Source organism: Polyodon spathula, chromosome 18 (assembly GCF_017654505.1).
Source record: "Polyodon spathula isolate WHYD16114869_AA chromosome 18, ASM1765450v1, whole genome shotgun sequence".
Taxonomy (NCBI): Eukaryota; Metazoa; Chordata; class Actinopteri; order Acipenseriformes; family Polyodontidae; genus Polyodon; species Polyodon spathula.
Genome location: NC_054551.1, coordinates 32219878 through 32241372, shown reverse-complemented (window position 1 = coordinate 32241372; position 21495 = coordinate 32219878). Strand labels below are relative to the sequence as shown.

Here is a 21495-nt window from a genome sequence, read left to right as displayed (position 1 = left end):
ATATATATATATATATATATTATATATATATATATATATATATATATATATATATATATATATATATATATATACGTGGATGCCTGGGACAAACAAAATATGTGTGTATGTATGTTAACACAAAATAAATGCAACTTTAATAAGTTAATAATTCTATCTCGGTGTTATAGAGACCATAGTTCTCATTGGTGAGTGGTTTTAGTAATTCTTTAATAATGATTATTTTTAAATTTAAAAAGAGTATAAGGCTTGGCAGGCAAGGTGTGACCTTGCTAAAACAAAAATGTACCTTGTGAAAATGAACTGGCTACATCATTAAAAGATAAGCCTGACTCAAATAAGATACTATAAATAGATCTCACACAAGTTGGAGTTGAAGTGTGGGGTTTGCATTACCTTCCCCTGTTCTTAATCAGATTGGGATCATTTAACTTTTTCCCCATCTTGCAAAATCTGAAATGATCTTTCTTCACATGGCCAATTACAGGTTCTCATTAACAAAGCAGAACTAATTGCTGGGAGTGGAGTGAGCACAGTGCCATATGTTGTGGGACTCACAGATTCCTCCCCAGTGGCCAATGGTGATCAAGGTTTCCTGGTGACTGCATAACTGCACATTAACCCTGATATGGGCTGGACAGGTGGTCATCTCTTACACCAGTCTGCAGGCTAATTCATTAGCACCTCTGGAGGTCTGGGTTAATAGCAGGTAAATTAGTCTGATGGTTTTAACAGATGCCCTTTTGTCCACATCACAAAATGACCACAGAATTTATTGACTCTGATCCAACATATTGTGCATGGTGTTTTACCTTTTACCTACACCCATTATAGTCCTTACATATCCAGAAACCCAGATGCACATTATCACCACCACCACATTTTGCTTAACATTAAGTCTGCAATACTCAGTACTTATCAGCATCCTACAAAATAGCAAGTAGACAACAAAATAATTCCACAAAGCTTACCCTTTGTATTGTCATGACTTTGTAGGTCTTACATTTGCATGTATAAAAGACTGAGGCAATATGGAAATGTGTTTATGATTTTTAATGGTTTTCTTATGATGAACAAAATATACTGAGCACTTCTTGCTAGATATTCAAGTACTGAACATGTCCCTGTAGATAAAGGAAAGGTAAAATGGGTAACAGTACTGGGAAGGAAAGTCAAACCATGAAGTTTATGTGATATTGTGTAAAACTTTTGCATTCTCCTTCATGCATTTGTCATGTGACCTCTTGAAGTAGATTGTGGGGACAAACCTGGAGTGTAGCCTTGATATATGTGCAATCTGATTTTTTGTTTGGTTTTCATTAATAGCTTAGAAATACCTAAGATTTACTGAAATAAGTATGTTAGCGCTATGTGCTATAAACTTCATCTAGTTATGGTTGATGATTGGTGTCACAAGCAGATAGTCACAAGCATGCTTTATAATCATTGCTAGCAAATCCAGTGTATGGTTGTATGGTCTCAACCTGCCCCTACATACTGTACGAAGAATTAATTCAAGTACTAGTTCACATTTTACATGACTGTTAAACAGGTCTCTGCTTGGCAGAACACTGGACTCGGATTCCCAGGGTAATCGGTTCACATCCAACATGAGGCACAAGCGCCTGATTTTCAAAAATACTGTTTAATTTACCTTATAAACCTATAAGGTTTGGCTTTGAATCCAGTTCAACTGGATCCCCAGGTCCATAACTTATCCCCAGGTCCATAGCACACAATGTAATAATGTGTTTCACACAGCAGGGGAGCCAGCTTTACCCTTGGTGCAACTGTGATAATTCAGTGAAATGCTGTGTTGTTCCTCTTTGGGGACTGGGTTCAAATCCAGCTGATTCCTTACTTTATTTTCAACAAACAGTCCGTCTGTTACAAACTACATTTAGAACATGAGAACTGCTTTTATTTTGTACCAATCTTCACAAAGTTTATATTTTATTCAATCCAAGCCTCCTATGTACATTTCAAATTGCATTTTAATAATCTTTCAATTCACATTATATTATTATTATTATTAATGTATTTATTTATTAGCAGACACTCTTATCTTGGGCAACTTGCAGTTGTTACAAAGTATCACATTACAATATATCACATTACAGATAAGAGCAGTTATAAAATAAAGTCAAGTGTAAATAGCTATACGATTATGACCGCAGAATCCAGAATAGACATTACAACCTCTTATATCTATATAATTTTATATTTTATTAAAATTCTTCTGAATTTACATTGTTATTTTATATACTTATTAATTTTGTTCATTCAAATGTTTAAACTGAATAATTCAGGAAGGATTTTTTTAAAATGGGAAAGGCAGAAAATAGTAGTGCTGCTCTGGAACCTCAGCTTTGGCTCCAGCTCTGCTCTGGAGTGCCCCAGTGACCCCAGCTCTAGGTCCCGAAGCTGGCTCCAGGGCTCCAGAACCAGAGCATGGCCAACCTTAGTCCAGTGCATTCTACTTCTTTGAGTTTAGCTTAATATAATTCTGGTTTCCTATTTCTTTTTATACCATTTAAACATATTTTCAAACAGTATTTGTTTAACATAAGCATCCCTGCCAGGAATAGAGTAACCCGCATTTGATTATCATTAAATACGCATTTAGCGCATATGGCAAGTCATTAAAACCTTTATCAAAGCATGCCAAGCATTAAGTGGTTAACTGTTCCAGTGACGAGCTCCAGCTGCACAGGCAATTATCTCAGACACCTGTAAACTCTGGCTTCCTGCTCGCGAGGCCGTTTGTGAATAAAGCACTCAGAGCAGGAAATTCACACTCATTTCTGAAGAGGTTCCATTGACTCAACTGCTTTCCAAAGATCTGTCAGGTTTTAACTATTTTTTTTTATCCTGGAGCCCCCAGTGGGTTAGTGAGTTTTATCATACCCAACACTTTCCTATTGTTGACTTTGGATCCTAGTATTCCCACCCCATTCAATCACAGCATGTCCTCAGCTCAGCTGGTCAGAAACATTCTGCAGCTGTTCTGTTTTGTTGTTGGTAAATTAACTTTTAAGAAACACACTATTCTAAAAACATTATACATTATAACTCTTTGCTGACATTGCAAAGAGTTTAAACATTCATAAAAATTTACCAAAAGGACATCACTATTGCATATATATGTTAATTGCATTGTGAAATAGTGTTTCTTACCCACTTAATCCAGCCAGTGTCCATTGATTTAAAACACCAGGCATCAATCTATTTCTGTACTTTTCAGTGGAAGGGGAACATGCTGCTTAATGTCCTAATAAGACTCATTGTCAGTATCTAAAAAAGTTTGTTAGTGTTTGACTGAGAATTGGGTTTGGCAATCTGATTTATATTAATAAACATTAAAATCCTTCATTAGTCAGAGATCAAAGACAGTCAGTGATCTCTTTACAGGCTGAGTTGTTCTACAGAAACTAGCCAAAAAAACATTAATATTTACTGAGGATGATAACCAAAAGGGAATTGATCAGGAAACTTTGAAGAAAAAGAAAACGACAATACTGCCCTCTGGTGTTCAGATGGATGTGTGATCATTCCAGCTAGTTTGAAAATACTGTATACTGTACATCTCACAAGTAGAAACTGCAAATAACATTAAATAGGTAACCCCAAATAAAACATTAGTCCAGCTGACACAGGTTTGAAGCAGACGCATGTGCTGTGTGTGCGTTACCTACACCTGTCTGCAGGAATGTGTGTGTATACAGTATGTACACCTCTATCTGCAAGGATGAGTGTGTATAGGATATCTACACCTCTCTCTGCAGGGATGTGTGTGTGTGTGTGTGTATACAGTATCTACACCTCTCTCTGCAGGGATGTGTGTGTATATACAGTATCTGCACTTCTCTGCAGGGATGTGTGTGTATATACAGTATCTGCACCTCTCTCTACAGGGATGTGTGTATGCAGTATCTACACCTCTCTGCAGGGATGTGTGTGTATATACAGTATCTACACCTCTCTCTGCAGGGATGTGTGTGTGTGTGTATACAGTATCTACACCTCTCTCTGCAGGGATGTGTGTGTATATACAGTATCTACACCTCTCTCTGCAGGGATGTGTGTGTGTGTGTATACCGTATCTACACCTCTCTCTGCAGGGATGTGTGTGTGTGTGTGTGTGTGTGTGTGTATACAGTATCTACACCTCTCTCTGCAGGGATGTGTGTGTGTGTGTGTATACAGTATCTACACCTCTCTCTGCAGGGATGTGTGTGTGTGTGTGTGTGTGTGTGTGTATACAGTATCTACACCTCTCTCTGCAGGGGATGTGTGTGTGTGTGTGTGTGTGTGTGTGTATACAGTATCTACACTTCTCTCTGCAGGGATGTGTGTGTGTGTGTGTGTGTGTGTGTGTGTGTGTGTGTGTGTGTGTGTGTGTGTGTATCTACACCTCTCTCTGCAGGGTGTGTGTGTGTGTATAGAGTATCTACACCTCTCTCTGCAGGGATGTGTGTGTGTGTGTGTATACAGTATCTACACCTCTCTCTGCAGGGATGTGTGTGTGTGTGTGTGTGTGTGTGTGTGTGTGTGTGTGTGTATACAGTATCTACACCTCTCTCTGCAGGGATGTGTGTGTGTGTGTGTACACAGTATCTACACCTCTCTCTGCAGGTGTGTGTGTGTGTGTGTGTGTGTGTGTGTATAGAGTATCTACACCTCTCTCTGCAGGGATGTGTGTGTGTATACAGTATACAGTATCTACACCTCTCTCTGGATGTGTGTGTGTGTGTGTGTGTGTGTGTGTGTGTGTGTGTGTGTGTGTGTGTGTGTATACAGTATCTACACCTCTCTCTGCAGGGATGTGTGTGTGTGTGTGTATACAGTATCTACACCTCTCTCTGCAGGGATGTGTGTGTGTGTGTGTGTGTGTGTGTGTGTGTGTATAGAGTATCTACACCTCTCTCTGCAGGGATATGTGTGTGTGTGTGTGTATACAGTATCTACACCTCTCTCTGCAGGGATATGTGTGTGTGTGTGTGTATACAGTATCTGCACCTCTTCAGTGATGCTCAAGAGAAGTATCCCCAAAGGAACACATTCACAGTGAGCAGCAGGAGAGCGTTGATGTTACAGAAGTTTCTCCAGAACGGTTGCTCCTCAATGCAGGTGAGCTTCTTCTGCTGCTCCGCTCTCTCCTCCACACTCATCTCTGGCTGGGGCCTATTGGACAGGCCACAAAACCAGAGACCCAGCTTCTTCCAGGCCTGGGGCTCTGTTGAGAGAGGGACAGCCACAGTGGGGCCTCATTAATGGGGTTAAATAACAGAGCCACTGGTTATTAGGGGTGTGCAGATACTTATATTTTATCAATTAATTCCCTTGATACCCTTCATTGCCCGCCACTATCTTCAAGACCTTATGACAACAGAATGTCCTCATCAAGTGTCCTCACAGGTGGGCGAGTGGTTCTAAAGACATAGCTTAACGACTATGGCTGATTTGTACCGTATTTTCTCTGAGTGTAAATCTCTCTCTCTCTCTCTCTATCTCTCTCTCTCTCTCTGTCTCTCCTCACCTGTCAGCTGTGGCTCTTTGTTCTCTAGACCAGCGGGTGCCTCTCCGTTAGTCTGGACAGGGTCAGGGGTCACTGCTGTGGTTTGAGACCAGGGGTCATCCATCTCCACAAGGAGGGCTTTGCTGTGTCTTGTCCACCAGGTCATTCTAATAAGCTACACGAACAACGGAGAGAGGTTGCATTCCATCTGCATTAACAATATTTAATTTAATATGCGTTTTATTATCCTATTCTATGTGTTTTGTGTGACAGGTCCACTCTTCCAGACCTACATACTATGCATGTACTGGGAGATTCAGAATTCCTGTTTCTGCAATGTTCTAACAATGTTGTGTAAATTATGAATCACCCATTTTAGAGAGAGAGAGAGAGAGAGAGAGAGAGAGAGAGAGAAGGAGAGAGAGAGAGAGAGATTCCCCAGGCAAGCTCAAAGCATCTCAATGCCAGGTAAAGGCAAATCTGAAATGTTCTGCACTTCCAGTCTCAATTGAAAGAAAGGTACTTTTGTATGAGTACATGATTACATGGTACTACACTAGGTTAAATAAACCTGTTCCAAGCCATGCTTTCAGTTATTCTTGCACCTGGAGTTCCCACCCCTTCAATGGCTTATTTTCAGTTATTAACCACCCTGCTACTTCCCCTATTGACTAACCTAAAATACTACCAAATATATTGTGTTTCAAAATGGAAAGATATAAGAATTAAGCCACCTAGAACAATACTTCAGTTCCTGCAATAAACTTCGTCACTCTAAAAATCCTGCTGTATAAATCGAACTCCAACCGGGAACTAAACACACTATTTAAAAAAAATAAAAAATCCAAATTGCTCTTCTAATTTCAAAAGTGCTTTTCTGATGCTTTCAGGGTAATTGGGATCCTCTGAATACAAAAACATTAAGTCAAAATGAAAGCGGTTTTGAACTCCACTCAGCAAATTGGCCAAACATCTCAAGTGTTTCTGTGACAGGTGGTACAAGCACAGGCATGAGGATTTACGTGCTTGGAATAGGAATGGAGAGTGCTGCCGCTTTCTCATTGAACAGCAGGTGCTGCTTGGTACCTTAAGCCAGGGAGATCTCTGTTGTCTTTTCAAAAGCTCTTAAGCATGGATTGTACTGAAGAAATGCTGTGCTCCACTTGACAACAGTGATCCATTCCTTCCTGCTATCAAACATGCTCAAATCTTAGTGGGGGAAATTCACAAAGCCCTATAGCAGACATTCAGTGATTGCAGCTGACAAAATGAGTCCAGAATCTCTACTTCCATTAGCTACACACGCCTGAATTGTACAGTCCACATGGAAATTTGTATCATATCACCGCTTGTGTTTTTTAAAGCTTCTCTTACCAGGTTACTGGTGAACTGCAAACTGCAACTCTGATTACTTTCACTAAGTCGCTTTGATAGTATGGGTACAGTTTTTACTGAAGGTACTCACATGTTGGTCTGGAATAGCTGGAGTGCACAGACTGACCGCAGTGATGATCCCAGCAGTCAGAGTGAGCAGGATCATGGCGAAGTAGAGATAATGCACATCCTTCACCAGTGCAGGCCTGTTATCTACTTCACCACAAGATGGCACTGTGTACACAAACTCCATGATCATCCTGATGAACCCAATCACCAAGCCAATCATTAGGCCCCAGAAAGCCCCCTGCAACGAAAAGTGGCCTATCAGAACATTGCAATGTGGAAAATACCATAGCGCAGGGGCTCACAGATTCATTGCAATGTGGAAAATACCACAGAGCAGTGGCTCACAGATTGGTCCAGCTTTATTTGGCACAAGCTTGATGTGCAGCATGTAAATATCATTAAGGTTTTACATCAATAAGGCCTACAACCATCTTGAAAAATACATTAGTCTAAAAAATCCTGTGTTTAATTGAGAATTGACAATATGCCCTTCTTTGAAAATAATCATTTGATCCTTGTCTAATTTTTGGCAGGACTATACCTAAAACCTAGTCAACTAGTCCTGTGCATACAGAAGGGGTGGGGTCTTACCGGCTCGTTGACCCTCTTCCAGAACACCGCCATGATGAACAGAGCAGCGATGGGTGGGGACAGGTAGCTGGTGATGGCCTGAATGTAGTCAAAAAGCTGCCCACTATTGGCTGACTGGATGATGGGGATCCACAGAATACTCACAACTACCAGTATAACGATGAACACTCTGTACAAACACACACATACTGTGCCTTCAGTCAATGCAAGAGGGAAAAACTTAAAACAATAAGAGCTGTGGAATATGAAGGTAAGAATAATGTTCATTCAGATGACCTTTTACAGTATGGTGGACAACCTTAATTATATTATACACACACACACACACACAGGTAGTTGACAAAAAATGGAAACACCTGGGTAAATGAGGGACACCAAGTAAATTGAAAGCAAGGGCTTCCACACAGGTGTGGCGCAAGTGTTAATTAAGCAAATAACATTCTAGCATGCTTAGGGTCATGTATAAAAATGCTGGACAGGCCTTGTTGCCTATAATTATGGCTAGCATGGCTGCAAGAGGAGACCTCAGTGACTTTGAAAGAGGGGTGATTGTTGGGGCACGTTTGGCAGGAGCTTCAGTGACCCAGACAGTTCAACTTGCTGATGTTTCACGAGCAACGGTGTCTAAGGTGATGTTGGCATGGAACTCCAAGTGAAAGATATCATCAGCAAAGGGCAACAGTGGGCGGAAGGGCATACTCCAGGATTGTGATACCCGTGCATTAATTCGAAGTGCAAGGCAAAACAGATGAGCAACGGCAGAAATTGACTGCAAATTTCAACCTGTGGCGAAAGCAGCCAGTTTCATCAAAAATGGTCTGCCAAGAACTCCACAGAGCGGGATACCATAGTCAGGTTGCAGTGCACAAACCACTCATCACACCTGGCAATGCACACTTGCGAGTCCAGTGGTGCAAAGAGCACAGGCAATGGACCGAGCAGTGGAGAAATGTGATATGGTCAGATCAATCATCCTTCACCATGTTCTCAACAAACTGACGTGTGCACTGTGGCAGCAACCTAAAGAACTCTACAGCCCTAGTACTTGGTTCCAACAGTGAAGAGTTCTGGTGGTTCTGTAATGTTGTGGGGAGCATTTTCCTGGCATGGTTTGGGTGCACTCATTCCCTTAGAAGGCAGGGTCAATGCTAATTGCTACTTAATGGTACTGAGTGATCACCTTCACCCTATGTTGCAGCATTTCTTTCTTGCCGGGGGGGTTGGGGGGGTGGGGGTGTCTTCCAGAATGACAATGCCCCCATCCACAGAGCACGTGTGGTCGCCCAGTGGTTTTTGACATATGGATAACACTGATGTTATCCATATGTCATGGCCTTCTCAGTCACCAGATCTGAACCCAATTGAGCATTTATGGGATATTCTAGAACCACGCCTGAGACAGCGTTTTCCACCTACATCAACCAGACATGAGTTGATTGACTTTCTCGTGGAAGAATGGTGCCGCATCCCTCCTGCAGAATTCCAGAGGCTGGTAGACTCTGTGCCACGGCGCATACAGGCTGTATGTGGTGGCCCAACGCCCTATTAAGTGACTTTACATTGGTGTTTCCATTTTTTTGTCCACTGCCTGCAAAATATATATATATATAATACATTTATTAAAACCACTCAGATGTGTTGTGCAGACGTGTCTAAGTCAGTGTTTTAGTCTAGACTGCTGTGGCAGCTGGTAGTATTAATGGGCCACCAGTTACCTGCCTACGACCATGAGCTCTCTCTCTGTGGCATTACTGCGGATTCTCTTCCAAATATCCATTGTGAAGAGGGTGCTGCTGCTGTTGAAGATGGAGGTGAGGGAAGACATGAGGGCTGCCATCATCACAGCGATCATCAAACCACGCAGACCTGGGGAGAGGAAGGAACACACGCGCACACGCACGCACGCCCGCCCGCAAGCAGGGTTACACTCCTGTAGCACAGCAGCAGGACACAAGGAGCTAATAGTACTAAGTAATACATATTCACATATATAAAGTTAATGGTTGCTACACTGCATAAGGAATACAAACAGTAACAGTGCAAAGAAATCTGTACATGCAGGAATCATAATACCTTTCCTTCATCAAGTCCAAAATACAAGGTACGTCAGAAATCCTGAAGCTCAATGCACAGGCTCCTGGGATAAAGGGGATATAGAGCGTCCTCCCTCACAATCCCACTGATTCTCCAAGGAGATTTCGCTATTCAAGCTACAATTCTGGGCTCTGACTGTAAGCCACCAGGTGTCCCATTAATAAACACTAACCACCAGGCCAGACTGCCTCCTAATCCTTCAGTTCTAACCACAAGGCTATAATTGCCACCTGTTTAATCCCATGACCAATAGGGGAAAATGTATGCAGTAAATAAGAAATGTAGCTACAGGAATATGAAAGATAAGAGATGACGTGTCTTACCGACTGGCATCAGCTCCACTACTAGTTTGGGGTAGGCTATATTTGAACAGCCCACCTTCGCTCCACAAATACGCTCACACTCCGAGGGAACCACACAGGCCACATCGTCTGGTGGGAGGGAGAAGAAAAAAAAACTGAGCAATATCTCTGAATTTGTATAATATTTAACGTTTCTGCTGTTTATTATGACATATGTTTTTGTTGTTATGGTTACAAAAGAATCATATAGAATCAATCGAACATCAAGAATCACATAGACCCCAAATAATAAAATGTAAAACAGATAATAAATAAATATAATATTATAATTAACACACACATACACTGGTGGTCAAATTGATGGTGTCACCAGTCTTTAAACAGAATGGCTGGGGGTAGGACATTTATTGCCCTGTTTATTTCTCTTTCCTGGTATTCCTGAATAGTTAATCATCTCTTCTTTAAATATATATGCAACGATTGTAATGATTAAGCCATCTCACAATTGCAGTTGTACCCCAAAATGCTATCCATTGTTATGAATGTAGAACGTTTCCCTTTGCAAAATCAATATCTTGTTGTCCCTGAACAGATAACTGTCTCCTACGTAAATGTATGCAAACGACTCTAATAATAAAATACATCCCACATGTGCGATGGTACCCCACATATCAATTTACTAACAATGCAGAATGACGATGTGGGACAATTGTTCTTGATTTTACCCCAAAACATGTATCTGCAACAGTGGCTGGAACACAATTCACTATGGTATTATTTATGACAGTCTCTGTTACAGTAAAAAATGTTTCATTGATCACGCTTGTATGTAAACACTTACCTGGGTAGAGCGCCCGGCTGATCATGCCTGGCATCACAATGAAGAACATGGGCAGCATCTTGAGATAGCCACAAAGCACGGAACCACCCTTGGCATGGGACAGGTTCTTGGCAGAAAGGGACCTCTGTACTATCACCTTCCACCCAGGGTCACGAGAGCATAGGAAAAAGAGAGACAGCCCAGTTCAATTAAATGTACAGCTAGGAAAAAGCGTGTTCACACGATAAAGGGAGAATGTGGAGTAGTATTCAGGTAATGGACAAACAAAGAATGGTTGACCACAGAATATTTCAAGGGATTGTTCTGGACTGCAGTGATTTCACAATAAAATACAAGTGTGATCTACAGATAGACAGCTGGATAGACAGACAGACAGACAGCCTGTACATGCCATTCGATATGTCACTTATTTGTTGAATTCACCATGGGCCATGTTATGCCTGCCTCCAGAACATCCCAAGCACGGAATAGTGAATATCAGGGAAGCCATTTACTCAAATACAAGTGAACCAACAATAAAACAAACCAGTGCAATGCAACTGATCACAGGAGGTTACCTGGTCTGTACACCAGTTCCAGGTAGCCAGGACAGTGAGTCCGAATATGAGGCCAGGCCAGGGCAAGTCTCCTGAGACTGGGTCTCGGAACATATGGTAGGCGTCAGCTCGGGGAAGGTGACAGGTGGTGTTGGGTACAGTGAGAGTCGGCACAGCTTCATTGTACTTCACCAGGAGCCCCTCATACCAGCCCACTTTCTCAAAGCCTGCGGAGGATAGCACAACCCCTGGCAATTTAGTAATACTGTATCTGCATAGCACTGTAGGATGAAAGTGGTGTCTTAGCAAGGAAAATATGATCATTTGATTAACAGGAATATCGAGGTCACTTTAAACCCATATGGGACATTGAGGTACATTACCTGTATTGTCTGTATTGTAATTACCTTAAAGATTTAAGATATGTTAGGGTTAGTTAACTTAGTGGAATAAAGCGTGTTTAATACACAACACAAAACAAAGTGTTCCCTTGATTGCTCTTGTTTACACAATAATTGAATACTAATAAAATCATAACATGTTGTGACCAAACTAACTAAAAGCCCTCATACTTTGCCTGTGATTGTATTACCTTTCTTTTATCTTTGTGATATAAAATCATTTTGATTTCACTTTGCTTGTTTCCTGAGAAATGCATCATCTCTGCAGTGGACTGTGGGATGTACAGTGGGAACACTCAAGTTAATTGCCATTCGTTGGTACTCGATTGTAATGGTGAGGGAACAGCAGCTTTGCTTGTTGTGAAAGTATCATTATAATTAATAGTCTAGTTTGGCTGTATTTAATACCTACTGACAAAAACAATACAAGTATCTGCACACCCCTAGCATTTAAATTCCTTACTTATAAACATGAGGGCAAAGGCTCCCACCAGCATGATGACTGTCTGCAGGGCGTCTGTGTAAATGACAGCAGTCAGGCCTCCTGCAAACACAAGGAAACAGGAATAGAAAAACAGATTTTAAAAAGTGAATGTAGCTGTGTGACAGAGATCAACAACGGCTGTATTTGTAATTAGCGGAAACACAAACCATTTGAGCAGCGTGTGTGGAATTGGGCTTGTGGTGTTAGCATTCCGCTGCACCATCACTCTGTCTTTAACCTGGTCCTTGCCTTGGAATTCTAAATCTATAAAGTTACCATAGGTTGTGTCTTGGAATATATTTATACAATATGTTGTTATATTTTATTTTTTTAAGAAAAAAATATATTAAAATAGCAGTGCAATAGGTCATAAAACACAATATATGAACAAAAAAAACCAAACAATAATATTGAAAATATGGATGACAGTTAAGTTTGTAGTATGTGTATTTTTCACTGTACAGGAATAGGATGCTTCCTTAGTTGTATTCCAGTATTATGATTAAAGTGATGGATTAGTGTTATGGATTATCAGTGTGAAGTATTGCGGGTTACCAGCAATGGTGTAGACAGCAGTCACCACTAAGAGCACCACAGTGGAGATGTAGAGGTCCCAGCCCAGAGACACTTGGATGAAGAGACCTCCAGAGAAGATGTCTGTCTGAGACACAGACAGGGGCACTTCAGTAGATCCAAATACAATGCACCACAAGGGCATTTGATTTAACACTACAAAAATACTCAGGGGGCAATTTAATAAACCTAGGCCCTGCTGGGATAACCCTCAGTTGAATTTTTTGGGGGCATTTTATAGCTCCAGGGAAACACCCTGGATGAGGACTTGTTAAGAATGTGTTGTCTTTAAAGTAAGTACAAGTAGGTAACAAAATAATTCTATACATTTTCTTTGCCGTGCACATCCAAACACTATATAGGTCTCAAATGTGCAGTTTTGAAAGAAACATATATTATCATTTTAAAACTACACTGAAGAAATCTGTTTGAAAGCCATGGTTTTAGCACAGTGATTCAAAACCCTGGTCCTGTGGACACCATGTGTCTTCTGGTTTTCATTCCAACTGAGCTCTCACTTACTTAACTAGACCCTTAACTGAACTGACAATTTGCCTAATTAGACGTTTTTAATTGTTCTCAGCTCCTAAAACATTGCAGATTTCAAGTTATTTATAAAATGGTATGGCTAGCTTGAAATCTGCAATGGTTTAAGAGCTGAAAACAAGTAAAAAGGTCTAATAAAGCAAATTATCAGTTCAATTAAGGGTTTAGTTAAGTAATTGAGAACCAGAAGACACATGGGGTCTCCAGGACCAGGGATGAGAAGCCCTGTAGAATGTCTTACACTTCCTGGTTCATTTAACCTAAAGAGTGAAAGAGTTCCCACCACTGCAGGGCCTTATTTCCTGTCAGTAACCAATCAGATGCTTCCACCAATGACTGATATTCTTTGCCCCCAAAGATGTTGCTGGGCTGAAATGTTAAAGGCAGTAAAGGAATAACAGACTTCCTAAAAGGGAAGGCAACCAACCTGAGAACTTTCTTTAAGCCAGATGTCATGTTTTCAAATGAAAATACACATTTGCTATAGCAGGTGTTTCATTAAACACAGCACACGCGAGACCCACACAGTGAATAGAAGTGCATGACAGGTACAGCCACTTTAAGCGTAATGAGTTCTGGTACTGTCACAAGAAAAGGGGAAACATCACGGTGCGACAAAAAAAAGCTCATATGTGAATATTACATAATTCATTAACTGTGAAAGACAAAACTTCAACACAAAAAAAGAAAGCAAACTGATCATGCAAACTAAAACAAAAGTTAATTAAAAGATCATGCTGATTGACACATGGGCTCAGTTAATTTCTAAAAAGACCCCGTTAAGACTTACTGATATCTTTGTGAATATGTACAGGATCAGAGACAGCACAGACATGTAGATGCGGATCCTTTGTCCTCCAAATCGTTTCTTTAAGTACTCAGGCATAGTGACCACCCCGGCTGCAATATAGACCGGCACGAAAACCCAACCCAGCGCAATGAGGACCCAGGCAGCCTGCGAGGAAACAGCAGGGGTAAAAGAAAAATCACAGTGAAGAAAATAATTCACTAAGCAGGACATGACTGTTCCCCATTGAGTCATTCCAGCTCCAGTGGAACCAATTCTGCTGCACCATTTTCTCCATCACATGTGGTTTATGTATCATCAAACAGAGGTCGAAAAATTGTGGCAGGACAGGTGTGTATGCCAAAGAAAGGCCATGTAACTCATGGTAACTCTGGCCCTTCTAGATCAGGTCTTTGATCCAACCATGTTCCTAGTACTTGAAATGAAACAACTAAACCTTGAACCACTGTTCTTAAAGCAGCTTTTGAACCCACATTCCACTCGAAGCCTCCGACAGCTATCCCTCCGGCTGCTCCGGTCCCAGCCAGCCCAATGAACAGACCACTGCCCACATTGCTGGACATCAGAGAAGCGCCGATCTGAGGGGGGTGAACAGGGAAGGGAAAGGTTAGTTAAACACACACTCATACTCAATGAAGTCAACATGGGCTGTACTTCTTTTGCACCCTAATCTAGAGTATTTGAGCTCTCGGGCCCCAGAGTTATCTAGTTAATGTAGGGTGTCATGAGGTCAGCAACTTTCTTTACATTCTGACATTTAGTGAGATGAAATCAACTTATATCCTACAGCAACATATTCAAAAATGTTATTTTTAACAATAGTTAATTAAAAATAATTATCGCTAGTCAATCTTGTGACACCACCTGATAAAAACATTTCAAATAGCTGTATCAGATCAATATGAGGGTCATCTATATATTATAAATGAATGTTTGATGGACTTACAGGCCACCATGTCATAGATCTTCCAGCCAAGAAGTAGCCTCCCACCGTCCCATGACTTGCTCTAATTGAAGACTGGGGAAAAAAATGATCATACATAGACTCTCAACTGCAGTTATTAATCCTGAAAAAAAGACATAAACTACAAAAACCAAATAAAAACTCCATGATAAGTTTGAAAGCTGCAGTGTACTCAACTAAATAAATAACAATTTAGGTTCTTGCTTACAGTCCACATTGTTTTCGTTTTCCACTGCAATCAGCAGCAGTATTCATTCAACACCCCTTGAAACTGGCTTAATAATACGCCACTGAAATAGTAAATCAATAAATGACATATTGATTTATTAATAATATATATATATATATATATATATATATATATATATATATATATATATATATATATATATAATATATATTATTATATATAATATATAGATATTATATGAGTAACTTTTTATTAATTGACTCATTTGAAAACTGGAGAGGGGAGGGGAAATTGTAAAAACCATAAGTGCAAATTTATTATCTTTCACATCTTGATAACTGCTAGTTGAATCCGCTTGGTAGACAAAAATTATGCAAGTTCTGGGATCATTCCAAGCTGCCTTAACTTTCAGCACTATTTAACTTCACAAGATAAGCCTATGACAAACTTGTTATACCCTGCGGCTTTGTTTACAAGACATTAAATTGATGATTAACTGCAGAACTTACCCAAATGCCCACCGCAATCACTAAAACAAAATATATGACAATAACTACGACGTCAGGAATCTCCAAGGCAAAAATCTTCTCCGAATCAGGAGTGGAGGTGCCCGGGGTTGCTTCTGTTCCTAGGCTCATGATAGCTGTGTGTGAATGAACACTGTCAAAACACTTTCAGTGTGAACTTTGAGGCCAGCTTTCCTTCTAGTTGTTAATTAACACGCTGAAAGGCTGGTATTAATCCCCAACACAGATATTGTGAAATGCACAAAGAAGGAACAAACAGGAGATTCAGCAGTCTTGCCAAAAATTCACAATTGCAGATGGTGGCTAATAAGTGAATTCAAATAACACCCACCTTCAAGATGTTATAGTTTGCCTCGGATTGTTTTTTTTTTTAATTTATTTAGTTATTTTTTATTACTGTGGCTCTCAAAACTTGGACTTTTCCACATTTTATTGTGTTACAACATGGAATCAAAATGGATTTAATTAGGAGTTTTTGCCACTGATCAACACAAAAAAAAGTCCTTAATGTCAGAGTGAAAAATACAATCTACAAATAGTTCTAAATTAATTAAAAATATAAAACAGAAAATAATCGATTGCATAAGTATTCACTCCCTTTGCTATGACACAACTAAACAAGCTCTGGTACAACCAATTGTCTTTATAAGTCACATAATTAGTTGAATGGAATCCATCTGTGTGCAATTAAGGTGTTTCACATGATTTTAGGTTAAATACACCTGTCTCTGGGAGGTCCCACAGTTGGTTAGTACATTTCCTAACAAAAACTAGATCATGCAGACGAAGGAGCATTCAAAGCAAATTTGGAATAAAGTTCTTCAAAAGCACCAGGGTACCAGGATAGGATATAAGAACATTTCCAAGGCACTGAATATCCCCGGAGCACAGTAACGTCCATTATTAAGAAATGGAGAGAATATGGCACAACTGTGAATCTGTCTAGAACAGGCCGTCCTCAAAAACGGAGTATCCGGGCAAGAAGGGCACTAGTCACGGAGGCCACCAAGAGGCCTATGGCAACTCTAAAGGAGTTACAGTCTTCCACGGCTGAGCTTGGAGACATACTGCAACAATAGCCCGGGTGCTTCACAAAACTGGCCTTTATGGGAGAGTGGCAAAAAGAAAGTCATTGTTGAAAAAAACACATCAAACTCGGCTAGTTTGTCAGAAGGCACGTGGGAGACTCTGAGACCAAGTGGAAGAAGATTCTATGGTCTAATGAGACCAAAATAGAGCTTTTTGGCCGCTAAGCGCTATGTTTGGTGCAAGCCTCACACCGCACATCACCCTGAGAACATGCCGTGAAGCATGGTGGTGGCAGCAACATGCTATGGGAATGCTTCTCTGCGTCAGGCCTTGGAAAGCTTATGAAGATAGCGGGCAAAACGGATGCAGCAAAGTAAAGAGAAATCCTGAAGGAAAACCTGCTGAAGTCTGCAAGCGGCCTGGGACTTGGGAGAAGATTCATCTTCCATCAAGACAATGACCCCAAACATACAGCCAAAGCCAAATTGGAGTGGCTTAAAAACAAAAAAAGGTCAATATCCTGGAGTGGCCCAGTGAAAGCCCAGACCTCAATCCAATTGAGAATATGTGGAAAGAGTTGAAAACTGCTGTTAACCAAAAGTCCCCATCCAACTTGATGGAGCTTGAGCAATTTTGTAAAGAATGGGCAAAAATTGCAGTGTCCAGATGTGCAAAGCTAGTAGAGACTTATCCAAACAGACTCATGGCTATAATTGCTTCCAAAGGTGCCTCTACCAAATATTGACTCATGGGGGTAAATACTTATGCAATGAATTATTTTCTGGTTTGTATTTCTAATTAATTTAGAACAATTTGTAGATTTTATTTTTCACTTTGATATTATGAACTTTTTTTGTTGATCAGTGGCAAAAACTCCTAATTAAATCCATTCTGATTCCATGGTGTAATACAACAAAATATTGAAAAGTCCACCGGGGGTGAATACTTTTGAGAGCCACTGTATTTCCTTACTGACAGACAACTAATCAGGTTATTCAATTCTGAGAATTTCAATGTTTTTTACATTTATTATGTTTAACAGGCAGATATTTTCTCACTTAACATACATACTCTGCTTGCTTACCAATTAAGAAAACTACACAATATTTCCCATATAATTTCAATGATCACCATAAAACTGTTACCGAGGATGGGGGAATTTCCAAAGTGATAAAAACAAAAGAGGAATGTGAAAAAAGAAAATTAGTAGGTTTATTTAGGGAGGATAGTGATGTGCTTTTGTTAATTCTGCATGGATAATGGATCAAAGTCATTTAATTTCTCATGGTCTGTTGTTCTGGTAGGGTAGAAAAGAGAAATACATGTATACCGTCTAAATGAATAATAATTCTGTGAAAATATGCAGTGAGACTGGTGTATGTCTGGAGGCAAGGTTCTGCTGTTTTTTTTTTTGGTTCCACGATCAATTGTTAGAAAGTTAACATTTACAAAAATGAATCCAGATGCCTGTACATCAGTGCAACTTTGGGGTTCAAAAAGTTTTTACTGATTTGAGAATGTATTAATATAATAAAGGGTTAATATTAATTTAAATATATTAATAACACTACCATATAATCCTGCAAATAGTTGCATAGCCTAATACTTGGGTACATGTGCCTGTGTGAGGTAAGCACCCTTACAGCTAATGATCAGTGTATCCCCAAGGCGTTGGGGCCGAGATGTTTATAAATATGCTTTACACTAGCACAATACCTTGCTACAAAAAAACATTTTTAAATCGGATTACGACTTTGTGCTTTCCATCTCTTTCCTACAATAATCCTACACCCAAGCCCATGCGATGATCTTGCATATAAGTGCCCTCCCATTACAATTGCATGCTTATACTGTGTATGTACATTATCAATTAATCAGAGCAACATTTCCATAGCTTCTAATTTATTGCCTCTCAGTAAAGGAGGAATCTGAAAACTTAGATTACACTTAGGTTTCACTTCCTACTTACTACAAACCAACAAATCTAGCACCAGTGTAGTTTGCAATTTGACCTGAAACCTGAAGTCAACTCAATTTAGTGACAAGCATTGCTCCACAGAAAAACTACAAATTAATTTATTATAGCTATTTTTTATAACGCAAACCCAGAATAAAAAGGGGTCATCAGCATCAGAAAACTGAAAAGCACCGCTTATATATAAATGAAGCAAATGGCACATGCTACAGAAATAGGAAGACTTTGACAGCAGTGAAATTAATATAATTTAATAACTTTCAACCCGCAGTTGCATACAGCATCACAAGTGGTCCCAGTGCTGCTCAAACAGTTCATTACTACTTCTTCCAGAACTTGCTGTAATCATCTATTCTGAAGTCATCTTCAAACTCATCCTGCCCTTGTTTGGCTGTCCCCCTCTTCGGATCTCTCTTGCGCAGTCTGGCTTTCCTCTCTGCCTCTGACAGTGTGGAGATATCCACTGGCATCTGAGAAGCACAAGTACAATAAAAATACAGCAAAAAAGTGATTGAGTTTGACAATTGGTGCCATCAGTGAAAGAATAGTGTCATTTAAGTAACCAAAGTCAATTTATAAAAAATAAAAATAAGTTCTAACAAATATTTCAATATTGATTCTGATTTACATTATTATATACCTCTGAACAGTACTTTTCGTACCTGGTGGAAGGGTCTTCTAGGGTAAACCTCACTTGCCATACTAGTTTAACAAGCAACACAACATGCATTCTCAATTGAATCAGTTTCAGTCAGGTCTATTCTCGATGGATGTTAACATTCGTAAATGACTCTTAAAAGGGGCAACAGAAAGATGTGGTTGTTACGCTAGTCAAGGAAGTAACCCGATAACTTGTATTCAATCATAACCTATTGGTATCCCAGAACTGTTTTCTCAGTTTCAAAATAAGTGGACTTAAACAGTTGCACTGATGGCTTCCAATTTTCAAAAGCCCACTGAAGAGTCATCCAAAGGTACTTCCTTACCATAAGAATTCTCCTGGGCTCTTTGTATCTGATGGTGATAGTGGAGCCATCTGGTCTTACCAGAAGAACTGGGTACATTCTCCCATAACTCTGCCTTCCACAGCGCACTATTGACGTTCTGTTGGAATCCTGCTCAACTGAAGTGGTATGGAAAGCACAGGCAGCAGGCAAAAATCTTCTGGTGAGGTCCCTTTGTATAAAACCGGAAGAGAAAAGAAATGACACACTGATAATTGATAGGATACCATGATCAGGGCTGATGTTAATACTGCATGGGGCACAGCCATTATCTTAATACCACTGTGTACAATATTTTGAGTTTCTCACTTCATTTATAGAAGTATGACGAACCTACAAAATTACAAACTTGGGTGAGAGCGATTCATTCTGTAATTAGTGTAATCGGAGTGTACTTCAGCTTAGATCTGTCACCTAATTGGTTTAATATAATTCTAAACAAGGGGAATTATGTAACCAAGGACTGGGTACAGGACTAATGTGTTTTCAAACCTACAACTGACTGAAAGACAGAAGCTGTGTGGAAAGAGCCGGCGCTTTTGTTCAGCTGTATCGGCGCTATGCTTTGGTGCAAGAAATCACGGGTTCGCGAGCGCCCTCCGCCTGTGATGCGCCTGCCTGCGTTAACTGAGGTTCGCTACTATATATATATATATATATTACGGATAATCTATATATACTGCTTATATCTATATATATATATCGCGATATATCAGCGCTTTTATAGTCATTAATATACAGAGTACAGTGCCGTTCTTGTTTTGTAGAAGCAAAATATACACATTCAGTTTACCTGTAGATCAATTTTACAGTTGCTGCTGCTCGCCAGATCCTGGGTGCTGCCATGCTTTCTTGGTCCAACTGTTTTCTACCGTATTAAAAAGAAACAGTTCACTGCAGTTTATTTCTGCTTCCTATAAAACAAACTCTTCTTCCCCACGCTGAATGAAAATGAATACAGTATCATGCATTCAAATGTGTAAGGGCTCTTTAAAGGTCATCAACATTACCAACCACACCGGTGCTTAGTTTATATCACTCCGTCCTACAAACAGCAATCTAGAAGTGCAGAAACTATAGTTCCGAGGGACACGCTTCTCCTTGGTTAATAATATACACTTATAATATTACTCGTTTTCATTCATAAACCTTTTTCCATGTGTATGTTAATTTCTGGATCCTGTTCTGTGTATTGTGTTTACATTTTTTTTTTTTTTTTTTTTTTTTTAGGATACTGAATATTTCTTCTTCAATAAATGCATTCATTTATCATTTCTTTAATCTTTCTTACAAATCTGCAAACGACAATTTTGAAACATCAGTCAGTAAGAGAAGCAGCTGGTCGCTTGATGAAAGCGCTGATGGGGTAGGGCAATGTTATGTCACTCTCCAGGTGAAATGAACAAGACGTTACCCCGTTTGTTGACAAGTACAGTTGTACATCATTACAGACAGTGGTCAGATGGTTAATTTAGTGTCAATAATACGAGCCATTGAAAAATACTTTTTAAACAAATTAACAGTTAACTGTAAAATAAGGTGATCCAATTAATTTGAAACTAAAAAAGTGACATTTTTAGGGAACTACATTTTTACATACCATAGTATCTCGTGCTCACAAGAAAAAAAAAAACAACTCTAAAAAGCTCACTAGTGTGGTAACATTGTG

General features: G+C 39.8%; 2 protein-coding genes across 2 annotated transcripts; both read right to left on the bottom strand.

Annotated features, from left to right (window-relative positions):
* Positions 1-4946: 4946 nt before the first annotated feature.
* Positions 4947-16069, bottom strand: slc5a9 (solute carrier family 5 member 9). Its single transcript, XM_041278235.1, has 14 exons — positions 15801-16069; positions 15084-15155; positions 14611-14715; positions 14120-14284; positions 12766-12871; positions 12190-12270; positions 11347-11552; positions 10790-10925; positions 9970-10077; positions 9268-9418; positions 7553-7721; positions 6984-7199; positions 5540-5693; positions 4947-5236 (listed from the first exon to the last, which is right to left on the bottom strand). The coding sequence occupies exons 1-14, from the start codon at positions 15927-15929 to the stop codon at positions 5034-5036; spliced, it is 2001 nt and encodes a 666-aa protein (XP_041134169.1). The 5' UTR covers positions 15930-16069; the 3' UTR covers positions 4947-5033.
* A 2988-nt stretch (positions 16070-19057) lies between these two features.
* On the bottom strand, positions 19058-20859 carry LOC121331078 (39S ribosomal protein L55, mitochondrial-like). The gene is made up of 3 exons (XM_041278234.1): positions 20620-20859; positions 19809-19998; positions 19058-19292 (listed from the first exon to the last, which is right to left on the bottom strand). The coding sequence occupies exons 1-3, from the start codon at positions 20670-20672 to the stop codon at positions 19143-19145; spliced, it is 393 nt and encodes a 130-aa protein (XP_041134168.1). The 5' UTR covers positions 20673-20859; the 3' UTR covers positions 19058-19142.
* Between the last annotated feature and the right edge of the window lie 636 nt (positions 20860-21495).

What these genes read in the sequence shown, in the direction of transcription:
- slc5a9 (XM_041278235.1), bottom strand. Translation starts at nt 15,929, where the DNA reads ATGAGCCTAGGAACAGAAGCAACCCCGGGCACCTCCACTCCTGATTCG. An exon ending in TGCTGTCTACACCATTGCTG is followed by an intron (nt 12,271 to 12,765) that starts GTAACCCGCAAT and finishes TTGTGTTTGCAG; the next exon opens with GAGGCCTGACTGCTGTCATT. An exon ending in CTTTGCCCTCATGTTTATAA is followed by an intron (nt 11,553 to 12,189) that starts GTAAGGAATTTA and finishes TATCCTCCGCAG; the next exon opens with GCTTTGAGAAAGTGGGCTGG.
- LOC121331078 (XM_041278234.1), bottom strand. Translation starts at nt 20,672, where the DNA reads ATGGCAGCACCCAGGATCTGGCGAGCAGCAGCAACTGTAAAATTGATC. An exon ending in ACTGTAAAATTGATCTACAG is followed by an intron (nt 19,999 to 20,619) that starts GTAAACTGAATG and finishes TTTTATACAAAG; the next exon opens with GGACCTCACCAGAAGATTTT. An exon ending in AGCCCAGGAGAATTCTTATG is followed by an intron (nt 19,293 to 19,808) that starts GTAAGGAAGTAC and finishes TGTGCTTCTCAG; the next exon opens with ATGCCAGTGGATATCTCCAC.